The sequence below is a fragment of the Miniopterus schreibersii genome, assembly GCF_964146895.1.
Source record: "Miniopterus schreibersii genome assembly, chromosome: 8".
NCBI lineage: Eukaryota > Metazoa > Chordata > Mammalia > Chiroptera > Miniopteridae > Miniopterus > Miniopterus schreibersii.
The window spans coordinates 21,657,316-21,683,088 of NC_138109.1; the positions used below are offsets into that span (position 1 = coordinate 21,657,316).

Genomic DNA, 25,773 nt, shown 5'->3' on the forward strand with positions numbered 1-25,773 from the left:
TGGGTACATCCAAAAATTATGCTCCAGGGATTACAGTGTCCCAGGTGCTGGAAATACGGAAAAAATAGCCCCTGCTCCTCAAGGAGCTCAAATGAAGAGGAGAATCGGACAGACAAGAGCAAGATGGTACGAAAAGCTGTGCCGATAAATGGATGTCAGAATACAGAGAAATGCAGAGAAAAAGCATTTAACTTAGACCTGGGGATGACTAAGAAAAGCTTCTCAAAGGAGGTGATGCCCAAGCTAAATTCAAAGAACTTGAGGGAGAGGTGACTCATAATTAATCTGCCTATCAAAATTAATTAGAGTATATATAATATGAACATAATGTCACTGAAGATTCCAACAGATAATAAAACGTGTTTCTCCGAAAGAGCTTGCAAACTGCATCACTTTGATTTTCCTATGTAGTCTCAAAGAGAGCTGTCGACGGCTAAGTTGGAGAGAGGACAGGTGAGGCTCAGCGAGGACGGGGTCTAATACTAGCAATGGGCAGGAAGCAGGAGCTCTAAGAGAACTGATATTGCTTTACAAAGTGTTCTAAGTAGTTCTAGAGTAGAGAAATATTCAACAAAGATGACTGCCCTGTTAAGTTAATAGAATCAGAAAAGGAAAGGTGAATGAAATAAGCAAAAATGAGAAAATTAAACCTTGGAATTCCAGGAGACAAAAGCTTAAAAAATTTCAGAAAAGAAAAAAGGCTGGGTCTCTACTGGAGGAAAAAGTAATGAATCTGAGAGAATTAAACTCTACACATATTAACAGTCCCATACTAAGGAATGGAGTCTCTGATTCTGAGCACCTAGCATATGAACATTCTTACAAATAAATGACTGGGCGGGATACTGTTGCTGTAGGAGCTGCCCTTTCCTCCCTGTCACTAGCGACTTCCCCTTCCCTCTCCCTGATACCAGTTCTGCTCCTATGCTGGCATTGATCTCATTTCTTCCACTCATAATGTGCAACCAGAGCTCAAAAGAGACGTAGAAGAGCTGTGAACTGACCTCCTTTCTTCACCAGGCCTCCCGCTGTCCACCACCAGAGCTAAATTCATACGGCTGTTCCCACTCCTCAACCTTCTACCCTTAGAACTAACGGCATCCTGCTGCCCTCATTTCCCAGCCCTTTTCACAGCTAGCAGGTCCGTGTCCATTCTCCCTGTCTTTGCAAAAACAGTGTGTTATGCTAGAAAAGGACAGGCCTTGGCATTCAGAAAGTCCTCAGTTCAAATCTCAGTTCTACCCCTTGCTAATGGTATGTTTCTAAGTCTCAGTTTTCTCATCTGTAAAATGTGGGTCAACAGTACTTATTTTATAAAATTGTTAGGAAAATTAATACAAAACTATATTAAAGCTCCTGACGTAGTAACTAACACATAGCAGGCGCTCCACAGATGCCAGGTATCGTATGCTCTCCCCACTGCTACTTCCAGAATAATAGGAGTCCTCATTCTTTAGCTCTAAGAGCCTCAGCTTTGCCTGGTGCCCCAACTGCCCATCATGGAAGTAACTTTCAGTGGCCCAATACTAAGGAAGTCAAAGGGAGCCAAGAAGGGGAGCTGTGGCAAGGGCTGGTGCTCACAGAACCCCTGCAGCAGCACTACAAACCTGTTCTCATTTGAGAACATGATTACAAACTGTGGTTCACATTCCGTATGGCATTAATATGACAGTTCAGCTAATTAGGAGTTACTGGGACTTCTGTAGCCTGTTCTGGAACCTAACCACAATTTATAACTTTGTTTTAAGTAGAAAATGCTCCCAAAGAGTTCCTAACAAAGACCACTGTAAACTCTTCTTAAACTGGAGATTACCTCCCATCCTCCTTCATGAAGCATGTGGGCCTATAAGAAAGAGAAATAAATGAACATTCACGGAACAACCATGATGCACCAGACACTGTGCTAAATGTTTTATGCTTAGAGTGCTCTGTAGTTATATATGAGTAAATCTCATTTCATCTTCACCAAATACAATGAGATATTTTTATTTCAATTTTACAAAACTGGTAACAGAGCAACCTGCCCAAGGCCACATACTATATATATCAAAACAAAGATAGAACCCAGGTCTAAATTATCCCTGTCCAAATCACAGAAGAAATGATTTTAAGAATAAGCTCGGTTTAAATAAGAGAAAGACATGAAAACACAAGTTTTCTCCAGTGTTCTACAATAGCAAAATTTTAGCAATACCCAAAAGGCACAGCCTATATAAAGTGTAAATCTGAGACCTGTTATTCCTGCAGCACCATGTTAGAAAACCAATATGTACACAAAACCACCCTGTCCCTTTTCCAGGCCAGCAAGCCTCAGTGAGGGATTTGCTGATGACCAGGGAGAGGTATGTAACACACATGCAGGCATGCAGGGGACAGCTGGGGGACAGCGCTACAACAGCTTCATCTGGTGGTAAACAGAAAATGCTTCCAGCCCTGGATTCCTACAGAACCTGACACATATGGCCTCCAGCAGTCTCCCTACTGGATTCCAAGTGCTCAGGGCAGGAACTGTTTCTTTCCTGATATCTGACAAAAGTAGATACTCAATACGTAAAGGCTCGTGAAAAGAATGAATGGATCTTTAACTCTAGAATTTCAACCAAAACCAGTCTCTGTCTGTCCTAGTTCTCAATGGGAATTCTGCGGGAGTTCAGAAGGAACCTGTACAGAAATATAATAATAATATGCAAAGACTGAAAGTGGGCGGTTCCCCTCTGGGAAAGCCTGTACTATCCTAGTTTGAGTGGATCATTCCACAGCCTGAAGGACTGACAATGAGGAATGATATAAGAAGTAAGTCTCCCAAAGTAAAGGAGCCATTGCATAAAGGCTCCGAAACACTGGAGTCAAATTTCCCCCCTTTGCCCGGCCGGGAGTGGCTCAGCAGTTGAGCATCCACCTAGATCCAGGAGATTGCGGTCTGACTCCCGGTCAGGGCACATGCCTGGGTTGCCGTCTCCATCCCCAGTCGGGGGCGTGCAGGACACAGCCGATTAATGACTCTCTCATCATTGATGTTTCTATCTCTTTCTCCTCCTCTCCCTTCCATTCTCTGAAATAAAGATATATTAAAAAAAAAAAATTTCCCCCCTTTCTCAATCATTGCACTGGATTACTTTGGTACATGAAGAACATACTTGGTATATGATTGCTGGCTTTCTCCATACTTCTTGGCCAACTATTTAGCAGAAAAGTGACAAAGTCAGTTAGTCACAGGGGCAGGGAGGCTGGGGGGGACAGCGCTACAACAGGCGAGGTGTATATTATGTTCACCAATGTGTTTCAACAGAGATGAACAGGTAACTAAACAATCTGGCAGGTTCTCAGGAAGGGCATAGATGCAGGTTTGGGAAACCATGCACTGCATGAACCAACTAAAGAAAACACAACTTAGAAACCCAGAGTAGAAAGACCTTAAAGGAGCTACTCTTAAAAATGCTGATCTCAAGCAGAATGACAATATTTTAATTGGAAATTTTTCAAAGCTACCAAATCAACAGATATGCGTAGTAAAACAGCAAGTATGAGAAGATACATGAAATTAGAGTCAGAATGACCAGTGTCCCTGTGGAAGGAAAAGACAGTATCTGTAGCAAGGTTCTGGTTGGTTTATTCTTGCACAAGGCAAGCATGAGGAAAAACAATGAAGCACCATCATGTGCCACTTAATGATGGGGATACATTCTGAGAAATGTATCCTTCGGCGATTTCTTTGTTGGCAAACATCATAGAGTGCACTTACACAAACCTAGAAGGTCTAACCTACTGCAGACCTAGGCGAAATGGTATAGCCTATTGTTCCTAGGATATAAACCTATATAGCATGTTACTATACAAAACAACATGAGAGTAAATCAAGCACAAGAGAAAGTGATGCAATCAAGATATACAGTAAACACGAGATGTGTGAGGCTGCTGCTGGCCTAACGCAGCATACTGTTTTACAGCAAACTTGGTTTTTAGTAGAAAGAACACACTCTAAAATAACAATAAAAAGCATACTATAGTAAATACATAAACCAGTAACATAGTAATTTATTATCATTATCAAGTACTATGTACTGTACATCATTATATGTGCTATACTTTTATATGACTGGCTGTGCAGGTTTGTTTACTCCAGTATCACCACAAACACGTAATGCTTTGCGCTAGGACGCTACCATGGCTAGGACATTACTAGATGATAGGAATTTTTCAGCTCCATTATAATCTCTCTTTTTTTAAATTTAATGGTGTGACATTGGTTAATAAAATTACACAGGTTTCAGGTATTCAATTCTACAACACACCGCTGCTCCATTATAATCTTATGGAACCACCACTGTATATGGCTCTGTTGACAGGCCCGGCTTGACAGAAACATTGTTATGTGGCACATGACTAATAGGTAAGCCAACTACCCACTACAGAAAGCAATGGAACAATCAGGGGTAAACAGGAAATTCAGGCTAAAATCTGACTCAGGAAATAAGCTGCTTAAGAAACCAAGAAGACTAACTAGTTTTCAAATGATTAGATTTCTCAAGAGTAACACCTGGGCATGGGAGATGGAGACAGAGACTAAGTTTTGAAAAAGAGGGAGCGGAAGTAAAGAATCATGAAGAGTGTTATCAAACAGTTATAAACATTGGTCTCTTCGGCCAATTAAATAAATTTAAATACCAAAAAAATAAAATCACTGTTAAAGCAAAAGCTAAAGTAAGAGGGTGCTTCAGGAAGGCAAGTCTCTTGAATGCCCAGTCACTTAGCAAGATTTTAAAAGACTAAAAGCCACTGCTGCTTCTCTCTCAATCCCCAACCAACTCCACACCTATTGATTTCAAAAACAGTATACAGCACCCTGGCAGGTGTGGCTCAAGGTTAGAGCACTGAAGGGTCACAGGTTCGATTTTTGGTCAAGGGCACATATCTGGGTTGCAGGTCTAATTCCTGAGCCCGTTCGAGGTGAGTGTGGGAGGCAACTAATCGATGTGTCTCTCTCACATTGACGTTTCTCTCTGTCTCTTTCTCTCTCTACCCCCCCTTTCCCTTCCATTCTCTCTAAAAATATCAATGGGGGGGGGGGAAATCAATGGAAAAATATCATTGGGTGAGGATTAACAACAACAAAACAGTTTACAGAATCTTCCACGTAGGTCTCATGGATAGAATGGAAAAATGTGGAGAGAGGAAAGTCCAATGAGCTAAATCCACAGTAGACTGAACAAGGTGCTCATAATACCCTTGACCTTGTCCTATTCAACATGATTATCAATGACCTGAGTCATGAATGGTAAACCAGGCCTGCAAGTAGTACAGAGTGGGCTAGTGGCAGCTCCTATCACTGACTGCATAATCATTCCCTCCCTGCCACATCCCCTTCTGCCTAGATCAGCATATCCCAAAACGTGTTCCCCAAAACACTGACCCTGGTAATGACACTGAAAAATACTTAACCAAGTTAAAAACATTTGGAGAATTCTGCCTTTCCTTCCTTCTTGGTTATTAACACCTCAAAAGCTCTGAGAAACCCTGTAATAAACAAACCTCTGTCCTAATTTAACTTAATGTTTCCCTAACATTTGCTCTTGAAACACTTTCACTAGTAATCATTAACATCGATTGGCCCTGAGCTATGTCAGATTTTCTGTGCTAAAAAAATGATTCAGTCCCCTTAAGTTACTACTGCCTTAACACTCTTCTTCCTCCAACTACCATATAAAAAAACACAAAAAACCTGACACTTCCTGCCTCCTGTTTCCTTACCACCCACTCACTTCTACATCACTCAAAATCTGGCTTCAGCCCCAGGGCTTTACTGAGTCTTCTCATGATGTGATCAACTGCACAGAGAGCAGAACTAATGGCTTCTCTTGGGCCCCTCAATCCCTCTGCAGGGTCACAGAGAAATATTCACACTTCCTGCAACTCTCTTCCCTTAGCTTCCACAGCACTGCATTCCACCCATCCCTTTATGTGATCTATGGTTCCTCTTTCTCTTTCTAACCCTTACATTCTCAGGTCAACTCTTACTTCTCCCTTGAGTAAACTGCCCACAGTTTGAACTACTGCCCCTTCACAGATCCACAATTCTAATCCCAACCCATTTCCTCGACTTCCAATTCACATTTCCAATGGGCTTCTCAACTTGTTCACTTTACTTTTCTCAGGACTATGCATTCAACATACTCCAACCAAACTCATCAATTTCCCCACAAGCTTTCTCCCGTTCTTGTCTTCTTGATTTCTGTTATGGAATTGCCATTCCCAGAGAGTGCAAGGGCCAGCAGAGGTAGCTGCTTTCTCCTCAGCATGCACACAGCACTATGAATATGCCTGTTAAAGTACCTATCACAGTTGACTCTAACTGCTCAGCTCACTACCTAGAATTAAAGTTGTGTGAATCATCTGTGAGGCCCCTGTGCTAAGACACAGAAGAAACTCAACACACTTGGAAAACTGGATGAATCCTTTGAATCATACCCAATTCATGGCTCATACTTCACACTCTAATATCATACCAAGTTCTCCTATACTTCAAGAAAAGCTCTGGCCTTTCCACATACAAGGCCACTATCCTTCATCAGATGCAAATGAAACCCCAAACCTAAACTACAACTATCTCCTGACTGGGCAATCAAGCTACCACTGCTACCAGAGCAATCTTTCTAAAATGCGACTCTAACTACATCACTCCTTGCTCAAATACCTTCAGTGGTTTCCCTCTAGTTCCAGAATACAGTCCAAACTCCTTAGCATGGTATCACTGCCTTCCATGTCTGGATCTCTACTATCTTACCATCTTTATCTTTTACTACTCCCTATGTTCTAGTCCAGGGGTAGGCACACTACAGCTAGTGGGCCAAATCCAGCCCACTGCCCATTTTGTAAATAAAGTTTTATTGGAACATAACCAATTGATATTTTGGGCCACATAATTCTTTGTTGTGGGGGGCTGGCTGGGAGTATGACGTCACCGTTACTAAAATACAGACTATATAGTAATTGTAGTACAGTGTCCAGATTAAAAATAAGAATCACACAGTATTCAGTGCTAGTTGACTTGCAATTGTGAGACTGTGCTCAATTATGAATTTTAAGAGGAATTTGGAAAACTGGAATTTATACAATCAAAGGAGAGCAGGCTGATGAGAAACAAGGGGAAAATGTTGTAAGAGGAATCTTTAAATAAACGGAGGTGTTTAGCCTGTACGGGGAAAGATCAAGAGACCTCCACAATCTTTAAATATCCGATGGGTTGTCCTGTGAGAGGAAGGTTTAATTTGCTGTTGTTCAGGAAGGCAGAACTAGAAAGAGTAGGCAGCAACTGCAGGAAGACAGATTTTGGCTCTATATAAGTAAAAGCTTTCTAACAATCAGAGCTAGCCAACAAATCTATTAGGCTGAGCCATGAAACACTGTGCTCTCATCATTCTGGAAGTGTTCAAACGAGACCAGATGATGTCAGAGATGCTACAGAGAGACTCCTGCATGGGGTAAGGAGGTAGGACAAGATGGTCTCTCTAGGGCTCCTTCCAGCTCTGAGATCCTAAGGCTAGCAAAGGAAAAGCCATATGCCATGAATAATAAAATCCCCCAGTTTCAAGACCTTAATTACAAGAAAAAACTATTCTGCCAAATTTACCCTATGTCTATTTGGTAACATTTTACATTTAGTCCCTGGCATTGAAGCTACCAGTGATCTATTTTTTCTAATTGACCTTCAATTAGTTCCTGGATAATGTATAACACTACCTTTACGCCACATCTTTTATTCTAATAATCACCACTAGTACAATGTTTTACACTTTCCAAAGCATTGAGACATGCATTACCTTATTCACATTAGCTAAATATAAGCATGAAAACTTATTTTAGATAACCTGCTCTCATTTAGTGTCTCTTGCCTGAATTTCTTATGAAAGACAGCCTTTATTATTCATTAAACATCCACTAAAAAAGCATATTCCAGCAGACTCATCTCCAAAACAAATCATTTACATATAACCCAGAGGTAAGCCAGGTCTAGTCATTTCAGCATCAAAAATATAGATTTGCCTCAATGAAATTTCTTTTATTTATGATTTGGGGAGGAAAATTTGTAAAATTATAATTTAGTTTTCCCAAATTTCAATGTAAGCTTCCAAACCAAAAGTTCCAGAAAGCAGTCACAACAAAACGTGAAGCATATGTACGATTGACAAGCAAAGCCACTGTAGGTCCTCATTCCAGGGATTCCTTTACTTCCCCAGCTAAAATTGCCAACAAGAGTTGTGTAAGGACTTTCCCCAAAGCCAAACTGAGCCCTCAGCCGCTGCTTTACTTACTTCTTTCCGTTTCGTTTCTGGACATTCCGACTGCAGAGTGAGGGTTGCACCTTCGATATTTCTTGGCATGGGCGTGGAACCAGGGTTTATTGTTAAATGAATCTGATCTGGTGAGATAATGTGTTGCACATAACCCTGGGACATTGCTTCATGATCTATTAGATGAAAGCCCTCTTCACCCCCTACTAGAAAAGGCAAGGGTTCTCCGCACTGTCCATCATCTTCTTCATCCTCCAAAGTGCCAGGGTCCTGCTCAATAAGAACAGTTGTCCTATCATAAACAGTTCCAGATGAGGAAGGCACCAGTCCGTTTTTATCCACAAACCTGAGCATCCTGTCATCGGGGGTCAGCTCATCTTCCTCTGCCTCAAAGTAGATGACGTTGTTGTCTGGACTGTGTTCCCCCATGGTTCAATTGTGCTCAGCCCAATTGTGAGAAATGGAGAGGTGATGACCTGTCTGCAACAGAACAAAGCCAGAGTTAGTGACACCACAGGATCTCGGGACCTTCTCAGCAACCACAGGGTTCTTTTTTCCTCTCATTTCAAGAGCAAGTCAAAGTAAATGAAAAATCATCTTCCCTGGGAATAATTTTTTAAGTTTTACTTTGAAACCATCAAGTCATTTTAAAAGCAATGCCTTTTTAAAAAAATTGAAGTAATGAGTAGAAGTTCACGAGACCTTCCAAATGTGCTGTACTGCCAAACAATTTGAAGGTTGGCCAACATACCTAAAGGGGATAAAGGGGCAAAATGCTTCAAGTCTGAGTTGCCATAAATCTTAAAAGTAAGGAAACCCCACTCAAATATAGCCCCAAATCAGACCAAGAGGCAGAGCAGTCTACAAATGGAAGGAGCAAAGTTTTGGAGGCAGTGTCACCTACCCACAAATTCCATCTTTGCCACTTACTACTTGGGGAATTTTTCTGTGCATTTTTCTAATGCGTAAGGTAGGACTGGTAATTCCTGTTCTCTCACAGTTATGTGGAGTAAAAGAGATAATGTACATTAAAGCAATAGTAAAGGAAACAAGTGTGAATTCATTCCCTCCTTCCTAGAACAGATGTTTCAGCTTCTGAGTAGAGGGGCTGATTTCTAATCAGGCATATCTAATGAAAATAATTTTATCTGTTTATGCCCTAAAACAATCTGGTATCCAGCAAAAGTATCTCTTGTATAGTGCGCTCTCTGCAGTGAGGGAATGATGGGTCTTATTTCTGTTTCTAGTGTCCCTAGCACAGTACACTGACGCTAGGAGTTCAGGAGATGTCAGTTAAATGAATGAAAGACCCGCAGATACACTCTCTTGGGGGAAATAACAAACCTGAATCTTTCCTGTTTTGGAACAGTGATTCCTCATTTACCTGCAAACACAGAGGTTCTACAAATTTTAGTCTAGCAGGCAGAAGAGAGAATTTAAAAATAATCACGTCACTTTTAGTTTTCAGTCTGGATTTGCACTTTATCTTTCTCTTCTGCTCTGGATTAGAAAGTGAACCTTTTACGTAGTGGGGCAGCTAGACAGAGAGAGAGTTACCAGACACAGGCCAAGGGATCGGATCCGGGAAGAGCCCGCCCGACCTCTTGCTCTGGCTTACGCAACCCGGTAGATGCACATTTTGCTGCATCTGAGAGGAGAGAAGAGCACCGGGGCCCCACTGGGCTGCCCAGGCACCTTCGACAGCCAAGCTGAGACCAACTGTCCGAAACAAACAAGACCAGGAGGTTTGAGGATGGCAGACGAGGAGTACAAACAGAGCACCCCAGAGAGGAGGCTGGGAAAGAAACCTGTCTGGAAAAGCTCCCAGCCAGGGCCACACGGAAACATCTGAAGACAGGCTGGGGGGCTCCAAGCCTGGCGAAGAGGGGCAGGGTCCGGGTCTCCATGGAAACAGGAGAGGGGGGCTGGATACCCATCCCCATGGAAACGGAGGAGGGGTGGGGTCCCTATGGTGACCGGACAGGGGTCCCTACTGGGAAATTCTTCAGGAAGGAGCCTAAGTCCCGCGCCCCCAGGGAAGCCCCCAGCCCAAGCCGCGTCTAGTTTCGCCTTTTACCTCCGCGGCTCCCGGCAACGGCGGCAGCGGCAGCTTCTCCCCTCCCCAGCGGCACCATGATTGCCTCCACCTTCCCCAAACGTCACTTCCGCTTCCGCTTTCCGGAGGAAGGAGGAGAGACCCGTTCCACCTCCCCCTGGCACTTCTGGTTGGTTTAGGGGGTGTAGGGGCTGAGCTGGAGCCTCCAATCGGCGAGCGGGGAGGGTGGGGCCCTGGGAGACGTTGCGGGACGGTGAGTTAGTCGCGCGCGTTCGTCCCGCGCAGGGAAGTGCGCGCAGCTTCCGCCGCCCGCAGGGAGTGGGGGTTACTCCCGCGGCACCAGACGCGTGGTCGGGGGACTGAAGCCCTGCGCTAATCCAAAGGAGCCTCAGTGCGGCTCGCGCTGGCCGCCTTCGCCACGGCAGCCACAAACGCGACCGAAAGGACCACGCACGGTTAGGTATCCGAATCCCGTCTGGAACCCGCAGAGGGAGCGTGGAAGGCTGTGACGCTCCCGCCATTTCTCTCTGGGGCCCCAGCAAAGTTCACTGATATAGGCAGGAGGGTCCGAGAAAGAAGATTGAACCCAAATGGCGGAACGAGGGAGTACCCCAAGCCCAGCCCGAGCCCGCCGCCGCCCCTTCCCCCTCGCGTAGGCCCTTAGGCAGCACAGCTCCCTCACGCTCCCGCCCAGCTCCATCCAACTTTTTCCCAGGCCGAGGAAGGTCGGCTCCCAGCCGTACTCGCGCCGGGGGCCAGCCAACGCCACCTACTGGCCACCCCCTTCCTTTAACCGTTCACGTCGTCATCCTACTGGCTGATATCTAAATCACATTTTACACTTCTTCCAAGGAGTGGTTCAGGGCCCAAGAAGCGACTTTGATTATGCCTTCATTATGCTCCCGTCTTTTCTAAATCGTTGGAAGACCTCGCTGTTAGTACCTCCCAGCAGGCACCGCCTGTTTTTCCCGTAAGCTACTTCTATGGAATATTCAAAGTGCAACCACCTCCAGAGACTAACTAGAACAGGGGTCAAAGGGTTCAGGCCATGCTTGTACCATCTCTTGCTTGAAAAATGTTGAATAGTGACTGTACCCACCAGATGCCAGGCAAATAGCTCTTTGGCCCCTGACCAGCTGCCCCAATGCTTAAGCTGCAAAAAGTCTAGCTGCAAAGAACTGCCATCTCTTAAGAAATAAACACACACACACACAAAGAAAAACACAAACCACCACTGTTAAAAATACGTTTATCATTAAAATATATTACACATATGAGAGAGGGATGCATCATATACAGTTTGGAGGATCTGCTGGCCCAGAAAATCCCACTTGTTTAACCAGAACACCAATTTCTTCATTATTTTCATTTTCAAGCCACTGTATTGACCTCAGAGGCTGAGTGGCGAGCTTCAGAGCTGTTGTGCCACATCTGAGCAGGAAAGGGGATATGGTTTGTTTGCATATGCATATACACATGTTCTCAGACAGAGTGCTGGAAGCATCTGGGGTGGCTGTGACCTGTTTTATCAGCAGCTGCCACTTGCATTTTTGCTGTCCAAGTCATTCTCCTTTCAGTTCCAAAGTGTGTTCAAATATCTGATCATGGGGAGCTCTGCTCAGGCTACAGGGAAGGCGCTGACTTTGCCCTGGAGGCAGGCTGAGTGAACACAAGAAGTACAGTTTTTTAAACATATTTAAAATAAAAAAAACACAGAGTACTGGTTGGGCGTCATCCCGTGCACCAAAAGGCTGCCGGGTGGAGTCCAGGTTCGGGCACATGCCCAGGGTTTTGGGCTCGATCCCTGGGGGGGGAGGCATGCATGCAGGAGGCAGCCTATCAATGACTCGCTCTCACATGGCTGTTTCTCTCTCCCTCTCCCTTCCTCTCTAAAAATCAATTTTTAAAAATCTTTAAAAAAATAAGAGAGATCTGTGTTAAATTAAAGTTGAACACTGAATGTCAGTTTTATTGTAGATTTCTCATGTCCTCATAACTCACAGCAGTACTGCATGTGATAGCCATGGCGGGGGGAAATGGCCTGGGCTCAGGAATAGGCAGTTGCCACTCTAGCTTCCAAGTGGCCTCACACCCTCTTAAGGCCACTCTTGACCTGAAACAGGTGGGACTGGTAATTGGCTGCCTCAGGTAAAACAGGAGAAGAGACAGACAGGCTCAGGGTGAGTTGCAGAGGAAGAGGTGAATGAATTCTTGAGCCTTTTTCTCTGCCATTTCAAGCTTTTGTTGACCAGCTGGGTTTCGAAGCAGTAAGCTGCCAAATATGCTAGCTGCATGAAAAACACAGAAAACAAGTGATTCAGCAAAAGAAGGCACTAATTCTTTGCATCACTGGGAGTGGGGAAGGGTACCCAAAAGCAAGTTTTCTGCTTTAAAAACTATTTGAGGGTAAACTTTGCCCAGAGCTTGAGATTTTAGTTTTATTACAGTGGACCTGGGACCTTCCTCAACCACATTTGTCATGAGTCTCTTGGTTTGCAGATATGCTTTCCACAGATACTTGGCTGCTTACCTAGAATATTCTCATTCAAATGATTTTTTTCTGAATTTTTCAGCAACAGTCGCAAAAACGCCACCAAGTAGTGGAAGACATTTTTGTGGAATGTGGGGAGAGTAGAAATGACCTGAAAGAGGCAGAATTGGGATTTGTCTTTTCATTCAATTATTTGTCAAGTGTCTGCTATATTAAAGGAATTGAGTACATGATCCAATTACATGAGTAACACTGTGCATAGAAAACCTTGATCACTTACCATTTGGCACAAATGCCAAAAGAGAAGTACAGATCAAGTGCTACATGAATTCAGAGGTCAAATTTCTAACTACGTGCTCTCCAAAGACTTAAGGGAACAGAAGACATTTTCGTTAGGTCTTGAATATAAGACAAGATTGGACTTGCAGAGGTAAGGACTAGGGTATTTAGGAGAAAAGAAAGTACAAAAAAAGGACAAGAGAAGGAAAACAGTGAGATAAAGAGATAGAACACACTGTGAGGAGTCATTGGTAGGAGCATGACTGAACAGGCACTAAGCCCGGAAGGGATCAGGCTGGAACTCAGTGAGTACTCCAGCTATCTGCATATGAAGTTAGGAAGCTTGTACGAAATACATTCCAAAAGAGATTTTGATTCAGTGGATGTGGGGTGAGGCTCTAGAACCTGTATTATTTTCAGGTTCTGTTATATATGTGAGCAACTAGAGTAGATCATAGAAAGTCTTGAATGTTTAAGAAAATCATTAAGTGTCAATGGAAAGCCAAGTACGGTTTTTGACCAACAGTAATATGATGAAAGCTTTAGAACACGATCTAATGGCAGTATACAAAACAAATCAGCAGAGAGAGAGCCTGAATACAGGGCCTTGCACCAAGGAAAGTGGAACGAGAATGGAAGAAAAAAGATGGTGATAGATCAAGGGGACTGGGCATGTGGGAGGTGAGAAGTGGAGGAGTCAGAAATGACTCAGGTTTCTGGGTTGAGTCACTGCAATTAAATGTGATGCCATTAAAAGAAAAAAGGGACATGAGAGGAAAAACAGGTTTGGGAAATGAAAGATACAGGAGGAGAGTTTCTAAGATACTGCATGTGAAGGGCGGTGATCGCTCTGTTCCCTCAGGCCCCACAAAGCCTACAACATGTGTAGCTGATGCTCAGCGCTTCCCCTCACCTGTTTACTTGCTGTGTAGTTTCCAGAACACTCCAAGCAGTTATGGTAGGCGCTATAACAGATGACGGGCTCTGGCAGGCTCTCCAGGAAAAGCAGCAAGGCTTCAGCTACGGAGTTATTGCTAGGGGCTTTTGGCCCATCGTTAAGGAACAGGTGATGCTGCTGCCCATGGTTAGGAAAAGGCCCAAGAGCAAGCACATGCCAGAAGTGCTGCCTGCCTGATATCCTGAAGAGGCCAAGCTGTTTATCAGCTTAGTTGGGCCCTCCTGAGTTCCTACTATATTTGTTGCTGAAAGTTGTAAAGGATTCTCTATGCGAACTTTAAGAAAGAAAAACATGATAGCTGAGGATACAATATCTGATTTTGAGCCTTAAAATATTATTTCCTTTTTCTCACTTCTCTTACTCATATTCTCTCTCTCTCTCTCTCTCTCTCTCTCTCTCTCTCTCTCTCTCTCTCTCTCTCACACACACACACACACACACACACACACACACACACACACAAAAAGGATACAGAAGGTATCGAGGGTATCAATCATTCCAGTATCCAAACAGTCCCTGATTTGCTCAAATTCTGACCTCAGGCCTGGCTGTTGAAACAGATCTTCCTGCAAAAAGGAAAAAAGTCACAAAGTAATTATATTGTCAGAAAATCAGCGATGATTTCCTGACCTAGAAATATAACTGCCAGCGGAGAACAAAAGGAAGCATGTAGTGAGGCCTTTGAGTCACTCTGGTAGACAATCTGATTTAGGCTGGTGTGGCTAATTCATCTTGCAGGCCTTTCCAAGCATGCTCCCACAACAGGTCTTTAGAGTGATAAGACATCTATTATGAAATCATGGGTAGGGCCTATGATACACAACAGTAAGATCCAACATAAGGGAAAACTTAAAAGCAGCTATGTTTCCTACAGTGTTATAGAGGGATTTTTTTTAAATCTGAAGAAACTGTATCATTTATAAGATGAAGAAAACTAAAAGGCAACTCAGTGCTTTATGAAAACAAGATTATGGAAATAAAGGTTTTTCTGGTAGTCCTAGGGGATTTCATATTCATTTGTTTTATAAAATGACTTAATGCCATCCAACTGTATTATAGAGGGGATTTCATATTCATTTGTTTTATAAAATTACTTAATGTCATCCAACCGTATTAATAATAACTATATTATATGTATTGCTCAAAAGTTACACTTGAAGCCCTGGCCAGTGTGGCTCAGTTGGTTGAGTGTCATCCCATGCACTGAAAGGTTGCCGGTTCAATTCTGGTCAGGGCACACGCCCAGATTGTGGGTTCAGTCCCCCATTGGGATGACTATGGGAGGCAACCAATCAACGTTTCTCTCACATTGATGTTTCTCTTTCTCTCTCTTTCCCTCCTTTTGAAATCAAATCAATAAAGTCATATTTAAAAAAGAAAGAGAGCCCGGCCGGGAGTGGCTCAGTGGTTGAGCATCGACCTAGGATTCGATTCCTGGTCAGGACACATGACCCGGTTGTGGGCTCGATCAATGACTCACTCATCATTGATGTTTCTATCTCTCTCTCTCTCCCTCTCCTTTCCTCTCTCTGAAATCAATAAAGATAAAATTTAAAAAAAAAAGGAAAGATAAAGGACTCTTTAAAAAAATAAAGTTACACTTGAAAAGAACTCTACAGAGAAGGTAGAAGAGCATGGTACTTAAGAATGTGGCTTCTATAGCCAGACTCCCTGGGTGCAAATCTCAATCCATTTATTAGCTTTGGGACCTTGACCAAATTATTTAAACTTTCTGAGAACTAAATAAGGCAATGCTGTAAAACACTTAGAACAATGTTTGTTACATTGTAACACTCAATAAATGTGAAGGGAAAAAAGTGAAAAGAGAATATCATAGGAATATATGTTGGTCAGTCTCCTTGAGACCTATATAAATGAGGCAGTGAAACTGGCCAATCTGATTCCAATGAAGGTTGCCCAAGTCACTCTAGAAATCAGGCCTCCTGACTCATGGCCCGGAAATTCCATCTGGTTTTCTGCCTCGGGCTTGTCTACAAGTTAGCACCTTCCACTCCCAGAAGCTGAGGAGAGTTCCTGAAATGGAGAGCAGGCTGAGAGCCTGAGAAGTCTCCAGATGGCTTTCTACCTGGGCGACCCCAGAGGCCAGGGGAGAGAACGTGCAGTGCTGGGAAGGCCATCCTGTGCAAGGCTGCTTCCCTTGGGGGTAATCAAATGCTTTATGTAATATCACAATCCCACAAGGGTGTGAAACATGAACCTATTTATCCCTCCTTCACTCCCTGAGGGAAGAGCAGCTTTTCACAGGTTCTCTGGAGTAAAAGCTGCTTACGCCAAAAATTGTTGGGGCTGATGCCCTTTCTCAAGGCAGCCTAGCCTCCATAGGCCCGACTGCATGAGCACCACCCACCTGCTGGACAGCATTTCGGTATAGGTAATCAACCAGCATCCAGAGCTCTTTGGGGATTTCCAAGGGGTTCTCCAACTGGCTGCCATCATCTTCAGTCCGGAGTGGCATCAGAGTCTGAAAAGAAATAAGAAATATAAGAAGCCCCACCAATGGAACCTGTGCCAGGCTGGCTTCAGGAGAGTGCATGATACAGGGACAGCAAACCCATGGAAGAAAGGAAGCACTTCAATACCCCTAAACAGACATTCCACAGTCAAAAATTAAATCAGGTGGTGCAAAGTACAAGGGTGATTTTTGAGAACTGGGAGTGGATTATAGCAAGAAGTGTCAATGAATCAGGTAAAAATATGCATCAACTTCTTAGAAAAAAATCCTGCCTATAGCGTTTCACTGGCAGAGCTAGAAAGATAGTATGGTCCTGTGAAAAAAAGAGCACAGACTTGGGAGTCCAAAAGCCTGAATGCAAGGTCCACGTCCACTGTCAACTTGCCATGTGACCTGTGACAAGTCACTCTCCTTATGGGGCCTCTGTTTTCATCTGTACAATGGAGAGGACAGTGTTGGAGAGCAGCTAAACTAAAAAGTGCACGGGTGGGGGGAGCATATGTATTACCATACATCTCCTCCAAACTAGTTCCACTGTATTGGCATTGTCTCCATAGGATTCTCTCAGATCTCAAAAAATTTAGTTTAGGATGATGTACTACAAGTGATGATTAAAAAATAGTAAGATCATGGGCCGGGGACCTTCATTATCGTCATATCCATGGCTGAGTTTCTCTAATGCACTGTGTATGAAAGACTGAAGAACATGGCCACAACATTTTGCAGCTTCTCCCATCAAGTGGTAGAGTCTCTTCCCGTCCCTGGAATCTGGGTTGGCTTCACAATTTGCCACCACCTGATGGCAATTGCACAAACGAGACTAGGCAAGACCAGCAGAAGAGGCACACGGGGAAACTCAGAGTCAGGAGGAGCAATAACTTGTTGCTTTCAACCATTAAACTTTCAGGGTGGTTTGTTACACAGCAATATGTAACTGATACAGCAGGCCAGCTCTAGGGAGGCTGAAGAATTCTCAGGTCCCTGGGAAGGTGGGCAGAGGAGTATCTTATTTGACTGGTTGGCTGCTACACAGTACTAGATGTTTCCTTGTGGCACATAACTCACCAGCTCTCTAACAGTTTCAAGCGGCAGGTCCGAAATTGGCTCCCTCATGTAGCACAATGTATGAATGGGAGATGCGAAACAGCTGGGCACGTAGTTCCCAGACACAGACAAAAAGTAATCCTTTCCCCTGTCCAAGTGCAAAACGAGAATGTCCTCAATTTTGTCTTCACCCGAGTTGAGCTTTGTAGCCGTGGTCTTATTTACATATACCTCCAATTCAATCACCATAGCAGAATCTGAAGAAAAATTTAAAAAGTAATATTAGTTGGTGGGAGGCCAAGACAAAAGGGGGAAAGAAGACAGAGGGGGAAGAGAGTCAGGCCTAAAGTGTTATGGAAAGAAAATTAGGAATTAAGAGCCAACCAACAAGCATTTATGTGCTCAGCACTCAAGAGACACACGAACAGAGTTTATAGTCCAAGTAGGACTATGAAAACAACAAACAGAAACATGAAGAGGCGACTGCTGTGAAACTCAAGTTCTAGGAGTTCAGCTCAAACTCGTAATTATTAACACACTAAGAAGTCATGGGTCAAAAAGCTTGCCCTGAGCAAGGCAGTCGCAGACACCTGACCCAGTAGAAAATATAATGAAACTACCAGCCTGTGAACTGTCCACAAAACAGGCTTAAATCCCTCTGCCACCCAGCACAACGTAGAATGTAAAGGAGAAGTCAGGGGAAAGGTACGGACGGCACATTTCAGGGCCAGATATAATTTTGGGGTTATCACCCCATTATCTTTCCCCAAAGAGGAGTTGATTATGGTGGGGCTGACAGTAAAAATGGTTGTTTTTTAATCCTCAACCCAAGACTGTGTTTTTCTTGATTTTGGAGAGAAAGGAAGGGGGGGAGGGAGGGAGGGAGGGAGAGAGAGAGAGAGAGAGAGAGAGATTGGGTGCCTCCTCTACGCTCCCCAACTGGGGACTGAGCTGGAAACCTAGGTATGTGCCCTGGCCGGGAAACAGACCCGCAGCCTTTTGGTGTACTAGATGACACTCCAACCGAGCCACCCAGCCAGCACTAAAAATGATTCTTTTAACAGCAGCACCTGTTTCACAGCACTCTCCTAGGTTTTCTCTTTCTATGAGATTATGGAACAAATACATGGTCGAGAATGCTTCTGTTCTTTGTTTTTAATCTTCACCCGAGGATATTTTTCCCATTGCTTTTCAGAGTGTGGGAGAGAGAGAAACATCAATGTGAGAGAGACACATTGATTGGTTGTCCCCCCAACACGTGCCCCGACCAGGGCCGGGGATCAAGCCTGCAACTGAGTACGTGCCCTTGGCTGGAATTGAACCTGGGACCCTTCAGTCCCCAGGGCGACGGGCTAACCACTGAGCCAAACCGGCCAGGGCTGAGAATGCTTCTGAAGCTGAACTCCGGCTCCTCGCTATTTTATATTTTATTTGTAGATGTACCTAAATTAAAGTACCTAATTAGATGATGCATCCACAGGACTTTTAAAAAGTTCCAAGCAGAAACAAAGCACTCAACAACAAAAAGCTTACTTCAGGAAAATGAGCAAAGACTGGGTAGAGTGTTCCCCAAACCAGGAACCAGGAACCTGGGAACAGAGGCCTCACCTGGCAGGAGGAACCCTCGGCTGGGGTTGGCATTCAGCCACGGCTTACAGTAAGACTCCTCATCAGGCTTGTTGATGAATTCAAACTGACAGGGTACTTGTCCATTATGAATTGTAAAGGATTCCACTTGCAATTGCATGTACTTCACATCCTGAAAACAGAACTGAGAACAAGCCCGGGACCGGTCAGACCAGTGCCTTCTTCTCGGCAACCTGTCCAGACACCCAACTGGGCAATCCTTGCCCTTTCTGGAAAGAAAATGAAGGGCCACCTCCTTCAAATCATGTTTCTGCTCTAAGTATTTACCTGGGAGGCCACCGCTACCATTAAAGACCAATTGTCTGTGTTTAACCCAGAAACTCAAAAACTCAAAGAACTCATGCTGTCTTATAAATAAATTTCCCAAAGGAATCAAAGTTCACATTTTCTATACCCAAAGGCCATTTCCAAAACATCCTTCACAAATTCCACCCCAAGCGTGACGACCAAGCTTTTCCTTCCAAGTGGCTGGACATGTAAGGTATTAAAAATACTCTCACCATAAATTCCCATTTGAATGACTTCTTGGTATTGTCAATTCTGAATGATCTGTGGCTCTTTCATGAAAAATCTTTAGCCCTAACTTGACTTCTCCCACTTCCCATTGCTTTTCCATCTGCCTTCCCTACCATCAACTCAAACATACCCAAGAAATTCGGACTCAATTTAATCTCAAAGCAAAGCATTAGTAGGAAGACAAACCCAATGCAAGAATGCACTACACTGAAATCAAACAACATATTTTAAATCACCTATGCCATTATTTAAATCATAGATGGCCCATGTGTGGGTGAAATCTATGAGCCACAAAAGGTTAAAGCCTTCTGGTTTGGAAGATCAGGAGATGACCATAATCTAAACCAACGACCCCTCTCTTCTCAGCTAGCATCATCAGCCTCACTTTATCTAGAAGTCTGACGCGTACCTGGAATTCTACGCCCTAGTAGATGAGATTTAAGCTCTATGAATAGAGGAGCCTGATGCCAATATTCTTGTTTGTTGCTGTTGTTAATCCTCACACAAGGACATTTTTTCCATTGATTTTTAGAGAGTGGAAGGGAGGGAGATAGCGTGAGAAACATCGACGTGAAAGAGACACATTGACGGGTTGCCTCCCGCACACCCCTACTACGGTCAGGATCGAATCTGAGACCCTTCGGTAGGAGGGCTGGCACTCTAACCACCGAGCAAAACTGGCCAGGGCTTGATGCTGATATTCTCAACGCTTCCTTCCTACCTCTCGCTTGGAGAGCGTCACAGAAGGAATGTTGGCATTTTCCATCTTATCCAGGGAGCGAACAATCTCCTCCAGAGTCTTCCGGTAAAGCTCTTCATTTACAACCCTCACCTGGAAGGAAACATCAGAGGCTAAGTGACATATCTGCTGCCCATTTCCTCTTTTTCAGTATAGAGAACATTCTGGCATTGGGATATAGCAATACAGAAAGTGGAAACTAAATAGATTTAATTAACAAAGAACCTAATCAACAATAGACATAGAAAGGTTGCCCAGAGACAAAGCTTGTGGTAAAGTGCACTGCTTCTGATGAGCAGAAAGCAGATGTGGAGTGAAAGCCTAGCTGGCAATTCTACCAGGTCTCAGGACCAGGGCAGAGGGATGCTCAGTGCCTAGCTCTACTTTGCTTGCTGCTGCCAAAAGGCCTGAAGCAAGAAATCTCTCTAGAGCTTTGATTTAAAGCAGCATTTCTTTTTAAAAAAAGCATTTCTCAAGCTTTTTTAACTAAATGTGCTCCAAGATTTTGTCACGTTTTCCCTTCCATATTTTGAATTATAAACACAATTTTTGTCACTTTCCAATAATAAAGCTTTAATTATAACATTCATTAGATTTTTTCAAACCACTCACACCCTCATGGATTCCGACGTGCCTCTACCTGCACCCTTGAGAATTGATAATATAAAGAAACACAGAAGTCACTGAAGAAGAGATACAAATAGGGAATAAATGGAAAGATGTTCAATGTCACTAGTAATCAGGAAAATGTAATATGAAATATCTTTTTCTTTTGGCTCACTTGTTGGTAGAAATTTAAAAAACTGACAAAACCCAGTATTACCCAGGGTGTGGGAAAATAAGCTGACACACGGTTGGCAAAAGTATAAAACGGTAAAAACTACTGGGAGGATAATTTAGCAAAATCTAATAAATTTAAAATACGCTTTTCCTTGAACCACTAATTTTGCCCCCAGGAATTTCATTCTATAGAAATACACTGGTACACAAAGATATACGTGAAGTGTGGTCACCACTGCACACTGGGGGCCTTCACAGGCACCACTGAATATAAGAGCAAGACTTTGAAAACAACTTAAATGACCATCAACATATACACTATGGTTCATCCACACTGTGGAGGATTTTGAAGCCTTTAATAATGAAGGAGCTCTGCCTTTAGTGTCATGTAAAGATCTCTTGAGACATAGTCAGTGGGGAAAAAAAGATGTCCTCAGAACAATATGCATAATATGATCTCTTTTACAAAAAAGGAAAAACTTCCTCTAAAAACATCCTCTATGTTATATACAGAATACTGACCCACGTTTGTAAATGCATGGAAAAAGGTCTGGAAAGATACAGTCCAAAAAGTAAAGAGGAGCTTCCATGTATGTAGAAACAAACATACAGTAGTAGTATATCAAAGCAATTCTGAATTGCTTTGAAATGAAATGAAATTTCATTGAATTTCAATTGAATTGAATTGAATTTCATTTTAAATTGAAATGAAAACAATTTTTAAAGAAGCTTCATCACACTCAAGGGAGGAGGAGGGCACCAGAAAGACAAAAGTGGTCCCGGCTGTGGGAACCTACTATTCCCTACGGGAAGATTACAACGGGCACCAGCTGCCCACCTACCCCAATGTCAAACACTGAGCTGACAGGCTTGTGGTCACTGGTCTTCAGGGTCATGTGGCTCTGGTAACTCAGCTGAGTAATGTTCTTCCCTTTCCAGAGGATCCGGTCACACCAGGCAGGAGCACGACACTTCTCACTGAAATGCAAAGTCCACACTGGGGGCCTTCATAGGCACAGCTGAACACTAACTGCCGGGCTAGCACCCTGGCTCAGTGGGGCAATGACTGGGGAGAGCCTTCCAGTCCCTGCAGCCCAGGGATCTGAGAGGTCAGGAGTGATGTGGGCTCACCAAGATATAACATGAATCCTGTGTATCTTCCAAAACACTGTTCAGAATGATTCTCTGTTCTTTACCCTCCTCTGGGGGTGAGGTTAAGAGTCAAAAGGGAATCTGACAGTAAGTACTCTATGGTTCTTAAAAGATGGTGGTTAAAACAGGTTTTGCCCAGCTAGTGTAGCTCAGTGGTTGAGCATCAACCTGTGGACCAGGAGGTCATGGTTCGATTCCCAGTTGGAGCACAGGCCCAGGTTGTGGGCTTGATCTCCAATGGGGGTGTGCAGGAGGCAGCCGATCAGTAACTCTCTCTCATCATCGATGTTTCTATCTCTCTCTTCCTCTCTCTCTTTCCTTCTCTGAAATCAATAAATACATATTTTTAAAAAACAACAGGCTTTGAATTCCTACTGCCTGGGTTCAAATCCTGGCTCTACACTTGCCTGCATGGGAGGCTCTTTAATTTTTTAATGCCTCAGTCCCCTGATCTATAAAATGAGAAAAGTAAATCATACCTAGTTCAACAGGTTCTTGAGAAGATTAAATGAGATAATACAAGTAAAATGCATCAAACAGGGCATGGCATACCATAGGCACTAATAAAATAAATGAACTGCTCTGTAATCACCAAATACAACCTAAGTTAGTTGGAATCATCTCATCACCTTAGACATAGCTTAAAAGTAAACCACTCGCAAGAGTTATTAAGGAACAAAGGCTAAAGCAGTGAAAGAGAAAACATGGAGGAAGGCAGGCTGTTTAATGAGCAGACACAGAGAAAATGCTCAACCGGACTACGAAACATGGAGAAAAAGTCACAGTAAACCTATCTTCTTCAAGTCCATGAAGGCAAGTGCGTCCCTAAATTTCTGGGTTTCCATTTGCCCGAAGCCCCGAAGCAACCTCTGACCTACCTGGTATCCCACTCGTTGGAGCCAGTATCATACTTATAGGTAGGCTGGAACGTGAGCTCGCCTTCTGTGAAGCCTTCAAAGACAGCCTTTGCAGCCATCTGAGTTTTTAGCTATACAAAAGGATGAAGAAAAAAAATCTCAGAATAAAAGGTCAAACCTTGAATTAGCAGAGGAAAGGAAACAATTTGAAAATTGAACCCTAACTCAAAGGAAAGGCCCATGAAAAAGCTATTCTGTATGATCTTTTTTCTTTTAAGTTTTACATTTTATTTTATTTTTTCCTTTTTATTGACTTTATTGGGGTGACACTGGTTAACAAAATTATATAGGTTTCAGGTGCACAATTCCACAACACATCATCCGTACACTGTACGTAAGATCTTGACCTAAGTAACTTCTAGGAAGAGGAACAAGGTAACATTTCCTTCGCCTGTTATACAGTTTTTAAGGCATTTTTATAAGAGTTACCTGCATCCAAGGGGCCTGAATACCATATTACTGAGACGTCCCTAAGAGGATTAGGTATCAACAGAGTTTCCCCCTTCTAGGTATCAAACCTTCATCTGTGTAGCACAGTTGTTTCAATTATACAGAAAGATTGAAACATCATAGAAAAGGTCTGGAAAGATATAGTCCAAAAAGCAAAGGGGAACTTCCATATATGTAGAAATATATAGTAGAAATATACCAAACCAATTGGTATTATTTAAATTGGTTTAAATTTAAATTAAAAACCACTTTTAGCCCAGTTGGGTGTGGCTCAGAGGTTGAGCATCAACCTAGGATCCAGGAGATTGCAGTTCAATTCCCAGTCAGGGCACATGCCTGGGTTGCAGGCTCAATCCCCAGTCAGGGGCGTGCAGGAGGCAGCCAATCAATGACGACTCTCTCTTCATTGATGTTTCTATCTCTCTCTCCCTCTCCCTTTCTCTCTCTGAAATCAATAGATATATTTAAAAAAACAACAAAACTTTAAAAACAAAACACTTTTAAAAGAAGCTTGTCCAATTAGTTAAATGAACTGAAAGAAGCTGTGTGCCTTGATTTCCCCATCTGTAAATTTTGGACTTAGAATCTGCTTCACAGGATTGTTGGAAAAATGAACTGTCAACTTAGAATGGTGCCTGACGCATTATGATAATAGCTAGCATCCTTCCTAGTGCACAAACTCTAGGAGCTCCTTCCAGATCACACTCTCAGCAAGAGATAAAAGCACAGGTGATCCTGCCCGAACTGTCAACTCTAATGTAGGAGATAACAGTTGCCAAATTCCCCAAAATGTGAATTCCTAATATAAACTATTAAAGAAAGAGCAACAGGAAATAATAAAAATTTAGGTATTAAGGTAAGCTGTTTCTTGAATCGGTATATATTGACCTTAAAACCATCTGGAAAGCAGAGAACACACAAAACAGGTACTATTACTCATGGAAAGACCAGAAAAGAAGGCAAGAGGAGATGAGTATTAAACTCCCAGGGAAATCAGAATACCTTGGTCCAGAACAGAGGCAATAAACAGACAGTTGAATAGAATAGAATAGAATAGAATAGAATAGAATAGAATAGAATAGAATAGAATAGAATAGAATAGAATAGAATAGAATAGAATAGAATAGAATAATAGAATAGGTTAATGCTGAAATGAGTATTAAAGCGAATAAAACTAATTTACCAAGGGAAACAACTACAGAGAAAAAAAAAGGGTTAATAAAGAGATTATTCCAGAAAGAAAGATATAAAGTTTAGGTTTTTTTCCCTCCAATTGATCTGCACTGGGGGGGGAAGATAACGGGAAGATTTAGACTAATGAATACTACGATTATTAAAAAGGGGACATAGACTAAAAGGAAAAAGAACTTTAACATTCTGAACAATTCTGACCACTGCAACAGTTTTTAAGTCTATTGAGGAGTAACCTGAAGAAAGTCAGAGACACTGATTTCTCCTGTCCTGTGAAATGGCTAATGCTCTGAGACAGAAATGCTAACCCAAACAATGGTGGGAGAGAAGCAGGTTATAGAACTGATTCCTGCTGGAAGTGAAGGAAGCCACTCGGGAAAAAGAGTTGCCATTCACACTGGACAAGTCTGGGGAGGAGAGGAGAGGGGAAAGGGGGCATATTCAAAAAAAGTAGAAGGTAATTTTAAATATACCAAGTATCTTATTTATGAAAACTCTGGTATCCCTATAGTCCCAGCTTGAATGAATGAATGAATGAATGAGCACAAGAGAGGCAGAGAGAGGGGGAGAGAGAGAGAACACGCTCCTGCTCCCACGCAAGACTAGGCCCCTCGAGGGACGAGTTCACGGGGAGACAACTATGGAAGAGGGAAATGCAGATGAAAGCAAGCCATGACTGGACATCAGCTCCTCAGGGAAGCCTCCCAAGCCTAGGGAAAAGAGGCTGAGAGTTGGGAAGCCAGGCTTTTCTGTACCCTCACAGTGTGGGGACAGCTGCCTGAGAGCACACAG

At 43.1% G+C, this 25,773-nt stretch overlaps 2 protein-coding genes across 3 annotated transcripts in view; both read right to left on the minus strand.

The window, feature by feature from the left end:
* The window catches only part of MTF1 (metal regulatory transcription factor 1), a 40,695-nt gene extending 30,243 nt beyond the window's left edge, over nucleotides 1-10,452 (minus strand). For both annotated transcript variants that reach the window (XM_081144908.1, XM_081144907.1), the window contains exons 1-2: nucleotides 10,366-10,452; nucleotides 8,310-8,768 (exon numbers count right to left, since the gene is read on the minus strand). In XM_081144908.1, the coding sequence (XP_081001034.1) occupies nucleotides 8,310-8,717 (408 nt within the window). In that variant the 5' untranslated portion in view covers nucleotides 8,718-8,768; nucleotides 10,366-10,452. The remainder of the gene's footprint in view (nucleotides 1-8,309; nucleotides 8,769-10,365) is intronic.
* Nucleotides 10,453-11,581: 1,129 nt separating this feature from the next.
* Nucleotides 11,582-25,773, minus strand: part of INPP5B (inositol polyphosphate-5-phosphatase B) — a 47,887-nt gene continuing 33,695 nt past the window's right edge. The window contains 10 exon segments of the mRNA XM_081144898.1: nucleotides 11,582-12,632; nucleotides 12,875-12,986; nucleotides 14,028-14,155; nucleotides 14,545-14,638; nucleotides 16,441-16,554; nucleotides 17,611-17,846; nucleotides 19,198-19,360; nucleotides 20,474-20,584; nucleotides 22,114-22,249; nucleotides 23,302-23,411. Coding sequence (XP_081001024.1) covers nucleotides 12,520-12,632; nucleotides 12,875-12,986; nucleotides 14,028-14,155; nucleotides 14,545-14,638; nucleotides 16,441-16,554; nucleotides 17,611-17,846; nucleotides 19,198-19,360; nucleotides 20,474-20,584; nucleotides 22,114-22,249; nucleotides 23,302-23,411 — 1,317 coding nt within the window. The 3' untranslated portion in view covers nucleotides 11,582-12,519.